The following is a 20,598-nucleotide window of genomic DNA, read 5'->3' as shown; positions in this document are numbered from 1 at the left end:
TCTTATAAATATTTATGATGATGATGTTTATACAACTGCATACACCCCCATATACTCGGTTCCTTTCCATGGTACTGACCCACATCTTCGGATGTGGGCTGCATTTTCTCGGAATGTAGGTTCAGGTGCTCAGTTTCAAGTTCGACAGTGATTTTTCGGGCATGCTGTTCTACATCCTCTGTTGTGGTGAGTCCTCATGTTCCGAGGACGTGATGTCTGATGTTGGTTTCACGAAATTGTTTACATTTGATAATTGAGTATGAGTCAGTTGGGCATGTCTCAATGGCTCGCTGGTTTTATTAATTTTCTTAGAGGCTTGTCAAACTAGTATAGATGTTGAGAGTTGACTAATAAGTCTTTTGTTATCTTTCTGAAATTCTTTTATTCTTGGATGATGATTATTCTGTTGATATTTGAGGGTTCTTTATGGAAACCTCGTTGATTTATGTTGAACTGAATGAAAATGGCTCAAAGGGTTAGCTTAGGGTTACTCGTAGCCTCAAGCACCGTGTGACGCTCCGGGACTCATTTTTTGGAGCGTTATAGAAGACCAGGGCCCAGGGTGAGGTCAGTTAAGCTAGTCATTGGAGGGTCTACGTTGAATGTTATTAGTTCCTATGCTCCCTAAACGGGGTTGGACAAGGAGGAGGAGAAGAGCTTTTGGGAGGTTTTGCATGAGGTGGTGAAAGGCGTTTCGAGCACTAAGAAGCTCTTCATCGAAGGGGATTTCAATGTACATATTGGGTCTATATCGAAAGGCTATGATAATGTGCATAAAGATTTCGGTTATAGGAAAAGGAATGGAGCAACTTCAGTTTTGGATTTCACTAGGGCCGTTAGGTTATGGGTAGAAAATTTGAGTTTCCCAAAGAAAGAGGAGTACCTTATTACCTTTTGTAGTTTGGTGGCCAAGACTCAAATAGACTTTTTGCTCTTTAGGAAGGGTGATACAACGCTATGTAAAGACTGTAAAGTCATACCCAGCGAGAATCTTTCGACCCAACAAAAACTTCTGATAATGGAATTGGAAATCAAAAAGAGAGTTAGAAAAGGGTGTGGAGGATTATACCTAGGATTCAGTGGGGTAGCTTGAATATGGCTAGTGCATTGGAGATTTGGGAGAAGCTGATGACAATTGGGGCTTGAGAGAGTAAAAGGGATGCAGATAGTATGTGGGAGACGACTGTCAATTCCATCAGGGAGACAGCTAGAGAGGTGTTGGGTGTCTTGAGAGGACGATCTGGCAAGCACCGAGGTGACAAACGGCGGAACGAAGAAGTTAAAAAGGAAGGTGGAGACTAAGAAGGTGGCTTATGCAAAGTTGGTTAAGAGCAAGGATGGCGAGGGGAAGCGGAGAATAAGGAGAAGTATAAGTTAGCTCGAAAAGAGGTTAAGTTAGCGGTTACAGCGACTAAGACAACAACATTGGAAAGCTTTGTATACGACTTTAGAGGAGAAATACGGAGATAAGAAGTTGTATAGGCTTGCAAAGGCTAGGGAGCGGACGACCCGTGACTTATGTTTTATTATCTAGCGGTGTATTATCACATTTTGTGTTTATTTTTATATTTTTTATTTGTTATACTGTTATCTGTCCTGAGCTGAGGATCAATCGAAAACACTCAACCAGCCTCTTTACTTCATCAGAGGTAATGATATCGACTGCATACACTTTACCATCCCCAGACCCCACTTAGTGGGAATACACTGGGTATTATTGATGTATAATTAATAGCTGCTAAAATAACCTACATCCTGATTTAATTTTCCAACAGTAAACTATTTATAGACAAAAAATGTGCCAACATTTCTCCCCTCCTTCAAAGCATATTTGTCCTTAAGCACTAAGTGTGGAGAATAGTAGAATTTCCCTCTTTTTCAACAAATACTACTTCATCCTCAATGAAATCAATCCAGAATAGTTTCTTACACCAATGGCCCTGGGTGAATAGTTTGTCACAATTGAAACAGAGCCCCTTAAGTCACCTTTCCTCCATTTCAGATTTGATCAGTTTCTTCACAAATCTGACATATTGTTGAGGTGAGAATTAGTGGTCTTTGACATGCCAATATCTAACAGTTGTGAACAAAAGGATTGGTCCTTGCGTTCATAAAGTCGAGATGAACTCATCGTCGTAGCCAAATCTGGAGGATTATGGAATTCAATCTAAATTGCAATATTATCAGCAATACCACGATATAAAGTTAATTTTTGTGACTCTACGAGTGTACCAGCTGTGAAACTAACAACTCAAACTTTTCTTGGTAATCTGCCACAGACTCAATTTGGAGAAACTTTGCCAATTCGCCCAACTTCTGAATTTTAATTGGTGGAATAAAACGAAGGTTACAATGGCGTTTGAATTCACTCCAAGATAGTTGATGCATATCTGTCTCTAGTTGAAGGTACCAAAGTTGTGAATTCCATTCCAAATGAAAAGAAGCAAGTTCAACCTTTTATTCTTCTAGAATTTGTTCGTGTCGGAAAAAGTGCCCACATCTGTTTAACCATCCCAAAGGGTCCTCATCGCCATTAAATCGTGAGAAATCCAGCTTTGTATGTCGAGGAATGATGGAACTTGCTCCTTCATATCTTGACCCTTCGGCCACTCTAGTTTTACCTTTCCAGCCTCGATTTTGACAGTTATGTTCAGATGATTCAGATTCGACTTTCGAATTTACTAAACCCTTTGAGTTCATCTAAGCGAGCATTTATTACTTCTTGTCTGGCTAAATTGGCAGCACGTTATTCTAGAAACAAGTTCACCAATTGTCAATTGATGCTGAATATGATCTCCCATAACTCCTTAAACTGATACCAAGTTACGATCCACGAATACGGATCTAGTTATAGGATATTGTAAGATGAAATCTAATGTTTTATTTCTACGACACATGGGGTTGGTTCATTAAGAGATAACATGCAATCTCTTGGGTTAAAGTACTCAAAAATTGTAATACTTTCTGCTTACCTTCCCATTAAAATGAAATAAATTTAAATACAATTAGTGGATTAACCACCTCCTTAATAACTTTGTGTAGTGTAAATGCGAATCAAACACCCCATCCGTCCAAAAAATTTTCAAAACCAAGGGCATGGACGTGAACAATTTTGTAACAATTATTTTCCTCTTTTTGTGACTCTAAAGTCCTTAGTTTGTAGTGCATAGTAAATACCTCATTTTGTCTCTATTAGGAAATGCAATTGTGACTCCTTCAAAAGTTTGCATGTCATGTGCGGTGAGCGTAGTTGTGTAATTCTCATGCATACTTGTATCATATAGAACTTGCCCCGTTAGTCCTCAAGGTTAATTGTGATTATGCTTCATTGGTGAAGTGATCTTAGGCTTCTTTGTGAACATAGGAACCCACTTTAGCCTAAATAGCTTACCCATACATAGAATAGTATCCATAGTCGCCCATTTTGAGCCTTCAAGTCTTTCTTTGGTAATCACATTACAAGCCTTGAACCATTTGAATTTCATCCCTATTTTGAACCCTACCCTCCTTGAACTTGGAAAATGGAACTTGAGGCCAAATGCCGAAGTTGGGGGTGGATAATTTTGGAAGAGGTGACCTTGGGCCATGGTAATGTAAGCAGATGCCTATAAGTTAAGCAAAGAAAGTAAAGGAAAAAGTGAAAAAGAAAGGAATAATCAAAATAAAGAAAAGCATAGATTGCAAAAGAAATAAACGAATAGAAGATGTCTTCAAAGAAATGGGTGAATCAAGGTAGCGAAAGTAGGCATGTATGAATTTAGAAAACAAATGAAGTGGCTCATGGTCAAAAGTTTGGTTGAATAATGTGATGTAGATGCTCAAGAAGGTTGGTTACTTTGTTCCTAAATGATATCATACCCTTTCTCGAACGTACGTTACAAGCAACAACATAATCCCCTTTCTCAAGACTCGTTCGCATTGAGAGATTCTTTGTGAGAGTGAGTGCTTGCACCTAAAATCCCTTGTAGTAGGATAGATAATTTGGTGTGTGGGATTTCCTTTCTCCGAGGAGGCATGTAGACAAATTGACGCAGATGAAATTGTCATCTTCCGAAAATGAGGCAAAAAAGTGTAGTGGAGTTGCTATCGATAGAGAATCACTTCTAGAGAGTTAGTGATTGTTGCATTGTTGTTATTTAAAGTCTTTTGCATCTTTGAGATTGTGCTTCATGTTGAGAGGAGTTGTGAGAATAGTTTTACCCATGCTTGAGAGCTACTTGTTGGTATTAATCAAGTTCAAAGTCATTGTGATCATTTGGTCGTATAAATGGGCCTAAAATTGCATAGGTTCATTGAGTAAGAGTAGTGTTGCTTGAGGACAAGCAAAGGTTTAAGTTGGGGTGTTGATGAGTTGGTAAATTTACCACTCATTGACGCACAAATTTGTGCACACTACTATGATTAAACGATGTTAATGAGATAAATTTGTCATTTGAATGCACTAATTCTCATGTTTTGCAGGTATATAGGTAATGAGACAAATTTATCATTTAAATGCACTAATTCTTATGTTTTGCAAGTATATAGGTAATGGGAAGAAAAGAAGTGAAGTTCGGTTAAAAGAGATCAAAAAAGAAAGTAGTGCAAAAAGTTGGAAAATCAGGAGCTGGGATAGACCTCAGTTACCGCGGTCTAAACTCAAGACCAGGTCAAAGCATGGCGATCGCAATAGGTCCAATGCGATCGTCAGAGTCACGATCGCGATCAACTAATGGCGATAGCGATAGTGTGGAATTCTCCTAGGGCGGACTGGTCATTTCACACAGCTGGTTCCAATCCTTCAAAAGGCAAAAAACCATTTCAATTTAGGACATCTCAAACTAGAATTCAATTTTCGCATTGTGAAAAACCCTACCAAATTGGGAAAGACTAATTTCCTAGGATTTTAGTTGTAATTGAAGGTGGATTTGAGAATATCTTTTTACTTTACCTCTCCAATGGAAGCATTGAATGACAGTTTTGGTATATTTCTTTTCTCAAACTTCATGAGTAGCTAAACATCTATCTTGGGATATGTTGGAATAGGGTGCAAATATGTGTGGGTCTTGATTGTTAGTGTTGATTCTTGGTTAATGATGTTGGGTTTCACTAATATTTGCTTGTTGAATAGGAATTTGTGGGTGAAAGTCCAAATTCCCAAAATCTCACGTCATTCTTAAAAGAAGGATGTGGGTATTCTTTTAGATCCTACATCATCCTTGAAAGACGGATATGGGTGACAAGGTATTTGTAAACAATAATTAGATGTTAGCTTATCCCTTTACATTGTCTAAGAAATAAGGATGGATTGTGAATTTGCAATGTCTTGGGCATCTTCTTAGAAATAGGGATGCCCAATTGAGGTTTTGGATTGATATGTTTGCCACACCCATGAGGTATTCGAAAGGATTCATGGATGACATTTTGGTGTTTGGTTGAAAAACTAACATCAAAACCCCTAACCTAACCTACCCATGTAGTCCTTAACTAGAGTTTGCATTTGATTTTCATGTACCCATGCACTATTTACCCCTAGAAAAATATAATCCCAAGGCTATTCTCCTATTAAAAGTATATCTACAATTATTGCTCTTAATTGGTAGTTCGAGTAGATTTTGTCAACACAACCTTTCAAACCATACCTCCAATTTTAATTTATATTTTACATTATGTGTACATTACGGGTAAACACTTAGTCTCCTTCAACACACATAGGATTCGAATACTAGTTACACTCCTCGTGGATTCCACCCCAACTCAAGTTGGGCTATTATATTTGATAACGATTGCCTTGCTCATATATCATGCATGGAGTAAGTTGAGTGAGATCAAAATTAAGGAAATAACTTGCTACAACCATTGATATGAGAAAGTGGAGGCATACCTCTTTACTGTTGTCCACGGAGAATTAAAAACAACATAATTAAATAGATAAGTTGTACTAATAACGGCCAGAGAAAAATAGGAAAACATAATTAATAGTTGCTAAAATAATATACTTTCTGATTTAATTTTCCATCAATAAAGTAAACTGTTGATAAACTAAAAAGGTGTGCTAACATGAAAGTAGTAGTATTTCCCTCTATTTTAGCAAATTCTTAGTCATAATCAATGAAATCAATCCAGAATAATTTCTTGCACTGATGGCCCCGAATGAATAGTTCGTCAAAATTAAAACAGAGTCCCTTAAGTCTTTCCTCCATTTCAGATTAGGCCAATTTCTTCGCAAATCTGGGATGTTGTTTAGGTGAGAAATTTGTTATCTCTGACCTACCCGCATCTAACAATTGAGAACAAATGGGTTGTTCGCTGCTTTCGTAAAGTTGAGATAAATTCATCACGTAGCCAAATCTGGAGGATTATGCAATTAAACCGCAATTATTATCAGCAAGACCGCTGATATAAAGTTCGATTTTTTCTGACCGTGTGAGTGTACCAGCCGCGAAACTAGCTGCTCAAACTTTTCTCGGAAATATGCCACAGGCCCAATCTGGTGCAACCTTGCCAATTCGCGCAACTTCTGACTTCTGATTGATGGCCCAAAACGAAGGTTACAATGGCATCTGCATTCATTCCAAGACAGTTGACGGCTTGACGCATATCTGTTTCTAATTGAAGAAACCAAAGTTGCGCACTCCCCTCCAAATGAAAAAAAGCAAGTTCAACCTTTACTTCTTCTAGAGTTTGTAGGTGTCAAAAAAGTGTCCACATCTGCTCAACCATCCCAAAGGGTCCTCATGCCATTAAATCATGAGAAATCCAACTTTGTATGTCGAGAAATGATGGAACTTCCTCCTTCAGATCTTGACCCTCTCACCACTCTAGCTTTACCCTTCCAACCTCGATTCTGACTGTAATGTTCAGATGATTAAGAATTCCAAGCGAGCATTTATTGCTTCTTGTCGGGCTAAATTGGCAGCACGTTATTCTTGGAACAAGTTTACCAGTTGTGCCAATTGATGTTGAATTTTATCTCCCATAACTCCCGAATCTGATACCAAATTGTTACGGTTACAAATATGGATCTAGTTATGGGATGTTGGAAGACGAAATCTAATATATTCTTTCTAGGACCTATGGCGTTGGTTCACTAAGAGAGAACCTGCAAAGTCTTGTGTTCAAGTACTCAAAAACTAAAATATTATCTGGTTACCTTTACATTAAAGTCAAATAAATGTAAATAGAATTGGTGGATGGAACCCCACCCCCACCCCACCCCAGTAACAACGACATAACTTCTTACAATTACTGAAATGAGAAAGTGGAGGAATAACCTCCTTATTGCTATCTACAGAGAATTAAAAACAACATAATTAATAGATAAGTCATACTAATAACTGCCAAAGAAAAATAGAAAAAAACATAACTAATAGTTGCTAAAATAATCTACGTTTTAATTTAATTTTCCAGCAGTAAACTGTTGATAGACTAAAAGGGTGTGCTAACAGCTTCCCACTAACCAATTTGATGGAGAGTGGGAGTGATGTGTTAATTAACTGTTGGTTCTCTTTCTGCCTTTAAGAAGAATAGCGGAACTCCATCCATATTTGTTCCGAAAGAACACAGTAAGAAAAAGGGAGAGAAATTGTTTTTCTCAAAATACAAATCAAGTACTTCCACTTAATTCAGGTCAAAAAGAAAGTTATGGCAGCTTCGGATTTGTTTCTTGACTGACTTATTGATAATCAAATTGTATGTGAAAATCATTAAGTTTACGATTCTAAAATCATTAACCCTTACATAGACATTATAAGATGGGCGCTCAACATTGGGTTAATAATGATTGAGATGGTCCTAACTCTAACACCATAATGTAGGACTCAACAGTACCCAGTACCCTTTCCCCTTTCCCAGTTGCATCCAAGGGTGCGGCCTAGTGGTGAATTAAGTTGGTTGAGAACCTGATGGCTCAAGTTCAAATCCGCAGAGACAAAAAAACACTAGGAGATTCTTCCTATCTGTCCTAGACTTGGTTGACAAAGTTACCTAATATCTGATATTTGTTGCTGGTGGGAGATGACAAATATCCCGTGGATTTAGTCAATGTGCACGAAAACCGCCAAGACACCACGGATATCCAAATAAAGGTACTCTTTTCCCAATGCAGCAAAATTCACAAAACAAGGTTATTAAAAAAAAAAAAAAGGACTAACAAACATTGAATCAACCATACATTCTTCAAAAGTTTTCGCAAATAAAATGTCAAATCTCAAGAAAACTCTTCTACACACCTTAATAAAACATATATTCCACATAAAGCTCTTCCCAACATGCCCTTAACTAAACTTCCTAAAATTATCTGTAAGAAAACAACTGGGTATCTGAAAAAATGGTAACTTTCTAGATTTACGAAAGTACCCAGAAACACTCAAAATGAAAAATCAACACCTGAGTTAGGTCTACTAAAAAAACAGCTAATTCTGAGTTTTTACTTACACCATCATGTATAAAAAAAAATGGAAGATAAACTCAACAGATGTTCTCTATAAAAATGAAAAAAAAAAAAATTAGGATGACGATTCCTCCAACGCGAATCCATCAGATAGCTGCTGGAGGAAAAAAGATTGGGAAATCTGGTATTTGGTAACAATCTCGGTAAAAAGAATCTTGGGATATCGTCAAAAACAAGGAGCCGCAAATACCCAAAGCTGGAAATTTATTTGAAATTATTTTTGCTGTGAAGTTGGTTGCTTGTATGTGTTTAGGGATTTTCAACAGTGCTGAAGGCCCTTTACTCCCGACCTGGACTTTTTGTACTTTGAAAAATAGAGCGAAATTACTAAAAGAGTCCCTGCAACTTAGGATGTTTTTATTTTATTTTATTTTTCTTTTTAAGGCTTAATAACATAGGACCAAGAGATAAGAGCGGATTGACGGCGATGACGTGGTGAAGGAAATCTATGAGAGAAGGTTTTCATACTGGATTACGATTAATGTAGAACCAGTCCCTTAAACTTGAAGACAATTTTCATTTAGATATTTAAAATCATAGAGCGGCAGATACCAAAGATGGAAATTTATTTAAAACATTTTTGGCTGTGAAGTTGGTGAGTGTGTGCTTGCTTTTATGTTTAGGGATTTTCTAGAGTGTCGAAGGTCCCTTGCTGACCTGGTTATTTATTCTTGACTTTTGTTCTTTGAAATAGACCAAAATTACTAAAATGGTCCCTATTCTTTAGGATGTTTTTATTTTTTTCTTTTTTAAGGCTTAATAACATAGTAATTGACACCAACGAATAAGAGCTGATTGTTGGCGATGACTTGGTGAAGGAAATCTATGAGAGAAGGTTCTTGAAATGAGTTACCATCAATGAAGGACCAATACCTTAAACTTGACGATGATTTTCATTTAGACATTTCGAATTACTAAGAGTTTTTAATATTAATAATAGAAGAGTTTCTAAAGTGACAAAAATCCGATTAAGTTCAGCAAAATATCTACAAACATATTGCATATAATCATGTATGGACATCTCTGATCTATCCACTTTGTTATATCCACACTGAGTACAAGGCTGACAACTCTTCAAATCAAGCAAAAAGTTTGTAAGACCAAATATTTAATCCCATGGTCTTGATTCTCACAAGTATGATACACAGTTACATGGATGTTATAATTACTGGAATCCTGTCAAATACATCTTAACAAAAAAATGTTTCATTTTTTTGTTTTTATTTTTTTTGATAACCGTGGTATCCGGGCCAGCTTGCGCGCACCTCGACTAAATCCACGGAATACCTGCCACCTCCCACCAGCAACAAGTACCAGGTAACTCTGTCCACCAAGGCTAGAACAGATGGGAAGAAAACACCTAGTGTTTGTCTCTGCTGGGAATTGAACCTGAGACCTCATGGTGCTCATCCCAACTTCATTGAACCACTACGCCACACCCTTGGGTGCAAAATGTTTCATTTTTCTTGAGGTTCTTGCATAGTAAAAGCACTCTAACGCGGAAAGTGTGGCATCTAGGTGGAATCATATCATTGTTAATAGCAGTTCATCAATCAATGCATGCCAAACTACAACCATTCCTAAGAGGGATCTATTTTACTAATGCTCATGAAACTAAGAGAACTTTCACCAAATAGGAACAAACAAGAATGATCAAACATGTTTGTACCTTACATAAGATCAAACATGTTTGTACCTTACATAAAGGACACTTTACTGAAGCAGGTGCACGAGAGTGCTTGCTCGAAACCACTTTTATCCAACACAAAATGCAGCTGTAGCAAAATTTGTGTGCAGAAAAACATGAATGGATTAAGCACTTACTAACTGAATTACTCAGCAACAATCCATACATAGCTTTCTTCCACAGCTTATACACTCAACAATTACTTAGCAAAATTCCACTTATGAAGGACCATATATCAACTGTTTCGAGTATAGACATACAAGAATTTCACATCAACTTCAGACAACAGACAGAATAACATGAGTGTATTGTTCACATCCTCACTAAGTGAGTACTCTGTCCACTTCAATTTGTTCGTCTTAGTCTCCTTTTTAGTTCGTTTCAAAAAAAATGTCTTTAATTCTAGCTTTTCACCGACATATTTAACATCACAAGATTAAAGAAATTGAAGCGGAGGGAGTGATGATTAGGCAAAAGGGCATATGAAGATACAAACATATTGAAACAAAGTGATGAAATTGCATCTTTAACAAATTGTATATTAATATGTGTAAAAATACTAAAGAAAAGGAGGCGTACGGAAACATTGACCCAAGTAGAACTCTTCTGTAAATGGTGCAACACAAATCGGGTTCGGGTTCGGGTCGGCGTACGGTTGCTCCGCCGCGTTTCCTCCGTCTTCAGCCATGGACACAACTGTCAAATTCAGAAACGTTGCGAGACAACTCCCAGTTTATTTTCTGTCGCTATGACAATTAAAAGGAAAAAAAACTTTTCCAATATAAAAATTATACTAATATATTTATATTGCATAAATAATTTATTTTTAATATATCATATATTTTTTACGTAACAAACATAATATAATTTAAAATACTTATGATACATTTATATGAGTATATACATAGTTTATTTTTAATACATATTACAGTTGATATAAATATAAATGGTAATAAAGCAAAACTAAATTTAAAAATAGCACTTTCTCCGTGTCAAAAAAAATGATGGTATTTTTATTTTTAGTCCATTTAAAAAAAAACTTTATTTTTATAATAGTTTAATTTCAACTTTCTACGTGACATGTTTAAGATCACAAGATTAAAAGAAATTTTGATAAATTTGACACAATTTTAATTTAAGATAATAAAATTCAAAAGTATTCTTTATTTTTTTAAATTTTGTGCCAAGTTAAAGTAGATAATTCTTTTTTAAATGGAGAAAGTAGTTATATATCAAAAGGTAATTAAAATTCATTTCATTTTATGTGAAGGTATAAATTTCAAAAAAAAAAAAAATGGATTTGCAAAATTTAAGTATGATACTATATCATGATATTTTTGTAATAAAATCATGTCTTTAAATTTAAATGAAAAAATTAATATCCACGAGTATGAAGTTCGGGAAGAGTAGAATGTATGTGGATCTAGAAAGACTGTTTTTGTTGGATCAAGTGCTACAAATAAAGATAATTATAAAACAAATATGATAGTGAAGAAGCATGTCAATTAGAAAGAAAAGCGGGACACAACATTTATAAAAAAATACTAACAACTACGAAGTAAATTAGTACTATATATAAGTGTGGTGGGCAGTAACTTTTCGTCGATATGCTTGCCGATCAGTTACTCCGTGATTTTACTATATCATCCTAAATAATTATTATAAGTCATTTACATATTAAAAAATTAATAATATTTAATAAAAAGTATAAAATCGACATAAAATGATAAATTAATTCTTGATGTTTTAAATTAACTTGACATCTTATACGATCCACTTAATTTTTTTCACAAGTATTTTTTATATTGATTTTTTTATATCACTTTTAATTAGTTACTATGAGTCATTTAACACATATTTGTTTCGCTACTTCAATTGTGATATTTGGTTGACTCTCAAAATTATATTCGCGTCACTTAACTTGCAACGGAAGAAAAATATTATAAATCATAATAATTAAAAACTTCAATTATTTTTAAAATATAATTGACTATCAAAGCAACAAAAGATTAGACAATAAGAGTAACATATATTATTTGAAAATTACATAAAAAAATATCATAAATTTCAATAGATAATAACTTGAAATATCTCAAAACATATTTAAAATATGATTGATTATCTAAATTCTATTTGTGTCACATAAATTAAGAAGAAAAAAAAAAAAACATATATTGGGCCCATCCTATATCTAATGTTATAATAAATAGCAAAAGGTGGTTCCCACCTTTTTACCGAGAGAAAGCTTTCTGTTACTGAGAGAAAGCTTTCTGTTAAAAACCATGGTTCCCCATGGAGCACTTTTTGGGCATTCTCTAGTAGCTCAAATGCTGTTGTGTAGTAGTCGTGCCCCAAATTAATAAGCGTTAATGGCTTTGTGGGTCTCCATAGTTTTTGTAGTTTACTTTTTAGATAAGGATGTACGAGCTTTTTTTCCAAACAATTTGAGGATTATTGAGCGTTTCCATGGCTAGTAGATGCGATGTTTGCCGCCTTCTGTGAGTACGATGGCATCGCTATCTTGGTCTGCCTCCATGGTAGTGGGAACTAGCTGGCAGGGGTAAGTTCTATTAAGGGAGGCTTCTTTGCTCAATAATGCCTTTTTGAAGGTTGTTGTCATCTTCTCAATTGGGTCCTCCTCCATGTTGATCGGCTGATCTGGGGGTTCTGGTGGGTCGGGTGGCACAAGGGGTGGTGGAGTAGCTGAGCCCTGCCGTGGTAATTCCTCCATAACATTAGCAATGACTCTGTTGTAGTATTCCTGCTACAACATCATCAGCAACATGCCCTTTCCAACACCTTGTACGATTATACTAAGTCACTACTTTTAGACCTAGTCATATACTGATACAGACAGTCTGGTGCGCTAAAGTTTCCGCTATGCACTGAGTCCAGAAAAGGACCGAACAACAAGGATTTATTGTCCGCAGCCTTACCTCAAATTTCTGCAAGAATTTGTTTCCATGACTTTAAACTGTAACTCCAAAGCTTCCTACCTAATCAAACACGGATAAATGATCTAAAAAATGATAACATAAAAAGAACGATTTTTTTCACAATATATGTTCTTTGGAAAATCATTTTCCTCCTACCCAAAAAACACAGTAACAAATTTTCACTGACATTCTTCCTAATAGGTTGCTCCCTGTGAACAAGTTTCCAATTTGTCGCAAACTGCTGGATATAAAAGTGCCATAGTAAACCAATTAAAAAAAGGACAAAATACTTGGTCTTTAAATACGAAACACAAAATCTATTAGTTTGAGCCCAATCTTTCCATTCTGTAGAAGTGGCCAAGTTTGGGCAGCCACACCCTTAGTAAGTCTCAACAATGGAACCAACTAGACGGCATACACACAAATGAACTAAAGCATGATGCAAAATAAGGCTAAAAGCTACACAAAGGTCCCGGAGTCAACTGCAGCATTGCTCCTGGTCTTCTAAATTTGGCTTCTCCCTACCATCTACAAGCAAAAAACAGAATTAGGTTCAGGAAAAGAAACATTTCTGCAGTAGTAATTAATGATGTGGAACAATTATTTCAAAATTAAAAGCTTTGAAGCTCAACGTGAAAAAATATGTTCACATTCCAAAAACTGCGCAGCATGATAGTTCATAGATCAGGAAGCTAAATGGCGGAATTACATAATTGGTTCAGATAGAATGGTCAATATGATTGGCATTTTTGACTTGTATAAAAGTATGGAAAGTCATACACACAACTTTCACATGCAACTACAAAGAAAGTGCTTTGGATTATAGAGGTACTTACAAAGATGAAAGGTTTTGATCTAAATATGTCACTGCCCCTTAAAGGACCTGTGGTTTTTTCTTCACAACGCCTTCAAAAATCCCGTCAGATCCAAAAACACAAGACAAGTTTAGATGATCAATTGGACCTGGTAGCTGGAATGAAACAGTAAATTCACCCGGTGGGCATAAGTTCTGAGTTTGCATCTTGAAAACCATATTCTCCCTGCAAACTTTGCTCTCTCCGGTCCCACTCTCCCCTTTTATGAGAATTCTCCCATTCGGTCCAACATCACAACGAAAGACTTCTGTAACCACAAGAACAGGAAGATCTCTTAATCATCAATTCGATTCATATGGATGCAATTTGACATTTATTGACCACATAAAACGAACAGATTAAATGATGGTCTACAATCGTTAGAGGAAACATAGAAAACCCTTCTGTGGAGCCAAAACAAGAGCAACACAATGTTATAAACAAAAACATGCATTAAAAGAAGCAAGCATAATACTGATGTGAGATAATAAAAGTTTAACACGTGGAATGCAATATACCCATACTAAGCTAAACATAAATGAGATATTGATGTATCACAGATGTATGGAGATCAAAGATATGACAAGCTGGAGAGAAAATGCATCCCCAAACTAATCTCATTAGCAGAACCTGCTGGTCCTAAGGTACTGACAAACACTGTAGAAGGGAGGAATTTCAATGATAACCAGTTTATCAAGGTAGGCAAACTGAAACATTTCTTGAAGCATCAGAATGACAAAAATTGCAGTTGTAGTATGGCTCATTGCACGGCTGGAAGAAGGCTTTCAAGTAATATGTGGTCCTAGAAACCAAGCAATTTTTTTAATCAATGAAAAAATGGAACACTCATCTGTATAGAGAAGTAGAAAATGAAGGCATACAGATATCCTATGACTAACACTCGATAACAAAGCCTTTGACCTTTGTATCATTTCCCAACTATTGATTAGTTCTGATCTGTTAGACCTGCTATCACAAAGGTCTACACTCGCAGGAAGAAGGGTGAAAATAAGGCCTAAATATTACTGTTTTATTTATTTATTATGTGTATGTATATTAGTAGTTACCTAGCAGTTTTAGGAAGTTATTTTGTGTTATATTATAATAGGAAGAAGAGAAGACAGTCAGTTTTTAAGTAGGATTTCTCTGGTAGATTTGGAGGCTAAGATTCCTCGAAATATCTTGGTTGTTAGAAGTATTGATGTTCTTTCTCTATCTGTAAAACATATTCTACTTGTTGGTGGCAGTACAGAATAGTTTGAAGTGTTAATTCTTATTTCTGTGTTGTGCCATTTACTAATTATTGTTCGGAAAGTCTCCGGTTCCTAATAGATTTCACTTTATCGGTTTTGGCACAACCAAATTTTTACAAGGTGTTTGTGGTTGAGACAGATGCTTCAGGATTAGGGATTGGAGCTGTCCTAATGCAAGAAGGACGTCCCATCGCTTTTCTTAGCCGAGGACTTTCAGTTCAAGCTCAATCTAAATCAGTATATGAGAGGGAGTTAACGGCCATTGATTTAGCTGTACAAAAGTGGCGTCATTATCTGATGGGTCGACATTTCATTATTCGAACAGATCAGTGAAGTCTTCAATTACTCATGGACCAACATACTATGGCAGAAGAGCAACAAATGTGACCAAGTTGATGGGATTTGATTTTGAGATTCAATATCGCGCAGGTTGTGAAACTAATGCAGCCGACGCCTTGTCCCGACAATTTTGTTTTCATGGCTTTTTCGTTTTCACGCAGCTGCACCTTAGATGATCTTTCCACAAAAACCCAACGAGGCGACCAACTTCGCCAATTGACACAAGATTTGCTTCAAAATTCGACTTCGCGATCGAATTATGTTCTAAGAAATGGCTGCCTATTTTTCAAAAGTCGGATGGTGATTCTTCGGTCATCGTTACACATTCCTATGCTCCTTAGGGAATTTCACTCCTCACCTATAGGTGGTCACTCAGGTTTTTTCAGACATACATGCGCATTTCGCAACTGTTGTACTGGAATGGAAGCAAAAGGGATGTACAGAATTTTGTGGCTGGTTGTGAAGTATGCAAGCAGAACAAGTATGAAGCCCTTAGGCCCACTGGCTCGCTGCAGCCATTACCTATTCCTACTCAAGATTGGGATGATATTGCTATGATTTCATCAGCGGGTTACCAAAAGCAATGGAACATGATACTATACTAGTTGTGGTGGACCGTTTCACTAAATATAGCCATTTTCTACTCTTATCTCATCCATATATATACAGCAAAATGTGTTGCTGAGCTATATGTTCGTGAGGTCGTACGTATTCATGGTTTTCCCAAATCTATTGTTTCTGATCGAGATCGGGTTTTTGTCAGCAAATTTTGGCAAGAATTATTCAAATTATCCGGTACTAGCCTTAAAATGAGCTCGGGTTATCATCCTCAAACAGTTGGTCAAACTGGTTATCATCCTCAATTTCCTCACTTTCACCTTGAGGACTAGGCGAAACTCGTTGGGGCGGGTATTGTTATACCTGCTATCACTAAGGTCCATAATTGCAGTAAGAAGAGTGAAAATAACGCCTAAATATTACTGTTTTAATTAATATTATGTGTGTGTATATTAGTAGTTAACTAGCAGTTTTAGGAAGTTATTTTGTGTCACATTATAATAGGAAGAAGGGAAAACAGTCAGTTTTTAGGTAGGATATCTCTGGTAGATTTGGAGGCTAAGGTTCCTTGAAATACCTTGGTTGTTAGAAGTATTGTGTTCTTTCTCTATCTGTAAAACATATCCTACTTGTTGGTGGCAGTAAAAAATAGTTGAAGTGCTATTCTTATTTCTGTGTTGTACCATTTACTGATTACTGTTAGGAAAGTCTATGGTTCCTAACATATTCAAACTTGGTTTCGTTAGAACCTTTGTGGAAGAAGAAGAAATGAAACTATTGGTGATGAGGTTTTTATGTCTGAACATCCTGGTTTTCTTGGATATAACTCATTCATCATGCAATGATTTCATATTTAAGTTTCCGTATGAATTATGAAATGAAAGACATTTTGAGAAAAAGTAACGGCAGATTTTATCAGAGTAAGGTGGAGAATGCGGCATATTTATCAGCATGGTATTTCTGCAATGCATCAGCAAGTTACATTCATATACAGAGCATATGGTCAGTGGTCAGAGATGAGAGAGACACTTGATGTATTAAAATATAAAATGGTCTGATGTAAGACGGTAAGACTTAAAAGAAGATAAGGTGATTTTCTACTTAAGAAAATCTTACTCATACAAAGAACTTACTTTCATCCCTTGCGACACCAGGGAGTGAAATGCGGAATGCATAAGCATCTTCAGATTCAGCTATATCAACTGAACCAATGAGTGGCCCAACCTTTCCCAACAAAGCTGAACCAGTAAGGGCAACCCCTCCATTAGCATGATTGATAAGATCGTCCCACTCCTCTCTGGCTGGACAAGAAGAGAAAAAAATCATTGCAGGCTGACCCCCAGCATGCTGCTGAGAGTTGATATGTCTGGACGATCCAGCATTGATATCTGGTGAAGATGAAGCATGATAACCATATGGTAGAGGAGGGCCAGTGTATGGAACAGAGCTGATGGGGGCCACATTAAGCGGTTGGGGATGCAGCGGAATTGAACCATTAGTTTCACCATAATTCGGCAAAGAAGTCTGAGATGCTCTGCAATGCACGAGTAAAATGCAACATTAGTTTCCATTACGATAATCTCTAGCATTAAGAAAAACCTAACTTGACTCCATAGTACCTAAAACCAATGTAAGAAGAGCTTCACTGGAGTAAACAAGTACAGTTCATATGATGCACAAGTAGGAAATGATTTCTTTATGGATTAAGAAAAAGTTCTATTTCCTACTTGTGCACACAGGAAAGTCACAAAAGCATTCAAACATATCTTGAAAAAGAAAAGCTTCAGCATCCAGAGAGCATGAAGTTATTTAGAATTTGGATGGAAAAAGGTGCCCAACAGATTATCAGAGATCTATTTCACATAAAATTCTAATAACTTCATTGTTCCTCGTAAGGGCGGCACTAGCCATCTAGGACACTCCCCGTTTTCTACTTTAAAGAGAAGTCAAGACACAAATGGACATTGAAAACAGAAACCAACTTGATCATATTTGCAAATGAGACATAGCATGATAACTAGGGATGACTTCCTCACCACAATTAATATTGTTTGGACGTAGATGAAAATAAAAAAGAGACCAATTTACGTTTATCGCTAACAATAGTTTCTCTATACATGAAGGCACTATCCAATGTCAAATCTTGTTCTATTTAAGAATATGCATCTTCTCATTCCAGTTCCATCTAATATTAAGAAAATGTACCTTTCATCCTACGCAATTTCACTGTGAGCAATTAATTCAAAGCAAGCAGACAATTCAGTTTGGTACCTGTTATAGACCTCGGATCCCTAAGTGAGCTGATGTAGGACTCAACACCCACCCACCCCGTTAAAGTACTCAAAAAATGAAATATTTCCTGGTTACCTTTCCATTAAAGTCAAATAAATTTAAATACAATTGGTGGATTAACCACCCCCTTAATAACAAAGAAATAGCTTCCTGCAACTATTGAAATGAAAAAGTAGAGGAATAACCTCCTTACTGCTGTCTGCAGAGAATTAAAAACATAATTAATAGAAAAGTCATACTAATAACTGCCTAAGAAATATAGAAAAACATGACTAATAGCTGCTAAAATAATCTACTTATTTATTTAATTTTCCTACAGTAAACTGTTGATAGACTAAAAGGGTGTGCTAACAGCTTCCCACTACCCCAATTTGATGGCGAGTGGGAGTGATGTGTTAATTAACTGTTGGTCCTCTTTCTGCCTTTAAGAAGAATAACGTAACTCCATCCATATTTGTTCTGAAAGAACACACTAAGAAAAAGGGAGAGAAATAGTTTTTCTCAAGATACAAATCAAGTACTTCCGCTTAATTCAGGTCAAAAAGAAAGCTATGGCAGCTTCAGGTTTGTTTCTTGACTGACTTATTGATAATCGAATTGTATGTGAAAATCATTAAGTTTTACGATTCTGAAATCATTAACCTTTACATAGACAATATAAGATGGGCGCTCAACATCGGGTTAATAATGATTCAGATGGTCCTAACTCTAATACCATGATGTGGGACTCAACAGTACCCAGGATGCATTACCCATTCCTAGTTGCACCCAAGGGTGTGTCCTATTGGTGAATTAAGTTGGTTGAGAACCTAATGTCTCAAGTTCAAATCCCAGTAGAGACCAAAAAAAAATAAAAGAATAAGAGATTCTTCCCATCTGTCCTAGTCTTGGTGGAGAAAGTTACCTAATATGGACAAAGTTACCTAATATCTAATATTTTTTGTTGGCGTGAGATGACAAGTATCCCATGGATTTAGTCAATATGCACGAAAGCTGGCCTAGACACCACCGTTATCCCAAAAAAAATACTAATTTCCCAATGCAGCAAAATTCACAAAACAAGGTTATCAAGAAAATAAATAAAACCCCAAAAAAGGACTAACAAACATGGAATCAGCCATACATTCTTCGACAGTTTCCACAAATAAAATGTCAAATCTCAAGAAAACTCTTCTTTACACCTTAATAACACAGATATTCCACATAAAGCACACAACTTTGTGCCAAAATTTCATCTTCCCAACATACCCTTTACTAAATTTCCTAAAATTATATGTAAGAAAAGAACTGGGTATCTGAAAAAATGGTAATGCCCAGAAACACTCCAAAAAAAAAAAAAAAAAAAAAAATCAACACCTGAGTTAGGTCTATTAAAAAAAAAAAAAACAGCTAATTTTGAGTTTTTACTTACACCATCATGTATAAAAAAAAAATAGATAAACTAAACAGATGTGCTCTATAAAAATGAAAAAGAAAAAAAAAAAAAACAGGATGACGATACCTCCAAGGCGAATCCATAGCTGCTGGAAGAATAAAAAGAGGATTGGAAATTCAACAGAGATTTAGAAAGCGTAGAGCTGTAAAAATATATGTGGTAAAAATCAAAGGAGCGGCAAATACCCAAAGATGGAAATTTATTTGAAATTATTTTTGCTGTGAAGTTGGTGGTTACTGTTGTGTGATTAGGGATTTTGTAGAGTTGAAGGTCCTTTACTCCCCTACTGACCTCGTTATTTTCTTCTTGAGTTTTTGTTCTTTGAAAAATAGAGTGAAATTACTAAATGGTCCGTATTAGGATGTTTTTATTTTCTCTGTTCTTTTAAGGCTTAATAACATACGATTTGCGGGATAAAGAGCGGATTGATGGCGATGACGTGGTGAAGAGAATCTATGAAAGAAAATTTTTGAATTTGGATACGATTAATATGGAATCAGTATCATAAACTTGAAGACAATTTTCACTTAGATATTTTGAATTATTATTTGTTTTAATTGAGTACCTAAATACATCATAAAGTGTTTTAATTGGACTTTTTGGGTTTAAATTTTCAGAAGAAAATTGTGTGTTCTCGTGAGTGTATTAGGTAGTTTAATTTTAGAAAAGTAACTTTTATTAGATAGTTAAAGCTATCTCTTAATTATATGCATCAACCTTGATTAGAAAAAGAGTAGAGTTTTACGACTTATTGAGATGAATGAATATAATTAAAATAGATGACATAATTTATGTAGTTAATTTAACTACCTA

General features: G+C 35.9%; 2 protein-coding genes across 4 annotated transcripts in view; both read right to left on the bottom strand.

Annotated features, from left to right (window-relative positions):
* The window catches only part of LOC107839542 (alpha-crystallin domain-containing protein 22.3-like), a 19,032-nt gene extending 8,135 nt beyond the window's left edge, over nt 1-10,897 (bottom strand). For 2 of the 3 annotated variants that reach the window (XR_007043609.1, XR_007043610.1), the window contains exon 1: nt 10,698-10,897. Coding sequence is in view for 1 of the 3 variants with exons in the window: in XM_047394655.1 (XP_047250611.1) it covers nt 10,698-10,705 (8 nt within the window). In the remaining 2 variants the exon portion in view is untranslated. The remainder of the gene's footprint in view (nt 1-10,697) is intronic. The other variant, XM_047394655.1, reaches the window with a different exon arrangement.
* Nucleotides 10,898-13,324: 2,427 nt separating this feature from the next.
* LOC107839541 (alpha-crystallin domain-containing protein 22.3) lies at nt 13,325-20,143 on the bottom strand. Its single transcript, XM_016683068.2, has 4 exons — nt 19,852-20,143; nt 17,192-17,592; nt 13,891-14,176; nt 13,325-13,582 (listed from the first exon to the last, which is right to left on the bottom strand). The coding sequence occupies exons 1-3, from the start codon at nt 19,866-19,868 to the stop codon at nt 13,929-13,931; spliced, it is 666 nt and encodes a 221-aa protein (XP_016538554.1). The 5' UTR covers nt 19,869-20,143; the 3' UTR covers nt 13,325-13,582; nt 13,891-13,928.
* Between the last annotated feature and the right edge of the window lie 455 nt (nt 20,144-20,598).

Source organism: Capsicum annuum, chromosome 8 (assembly GCF_002878395.1).
Source record: "Capsicum annuum cultivar UCD-10X-F1 chromosome 8, UCD10Xv1.1, whole genome shotgun sequence".
Taxonomy (NCBI): Eukaryota; Viridiplantae; Streptophyta; class Magnoliopsida; order Solanales; family Solanaceae; genus Capsicum; species Capsicum annuum.
This window is presented reverse-complemented; position numbering and strand designations above follow the sequence as displayed.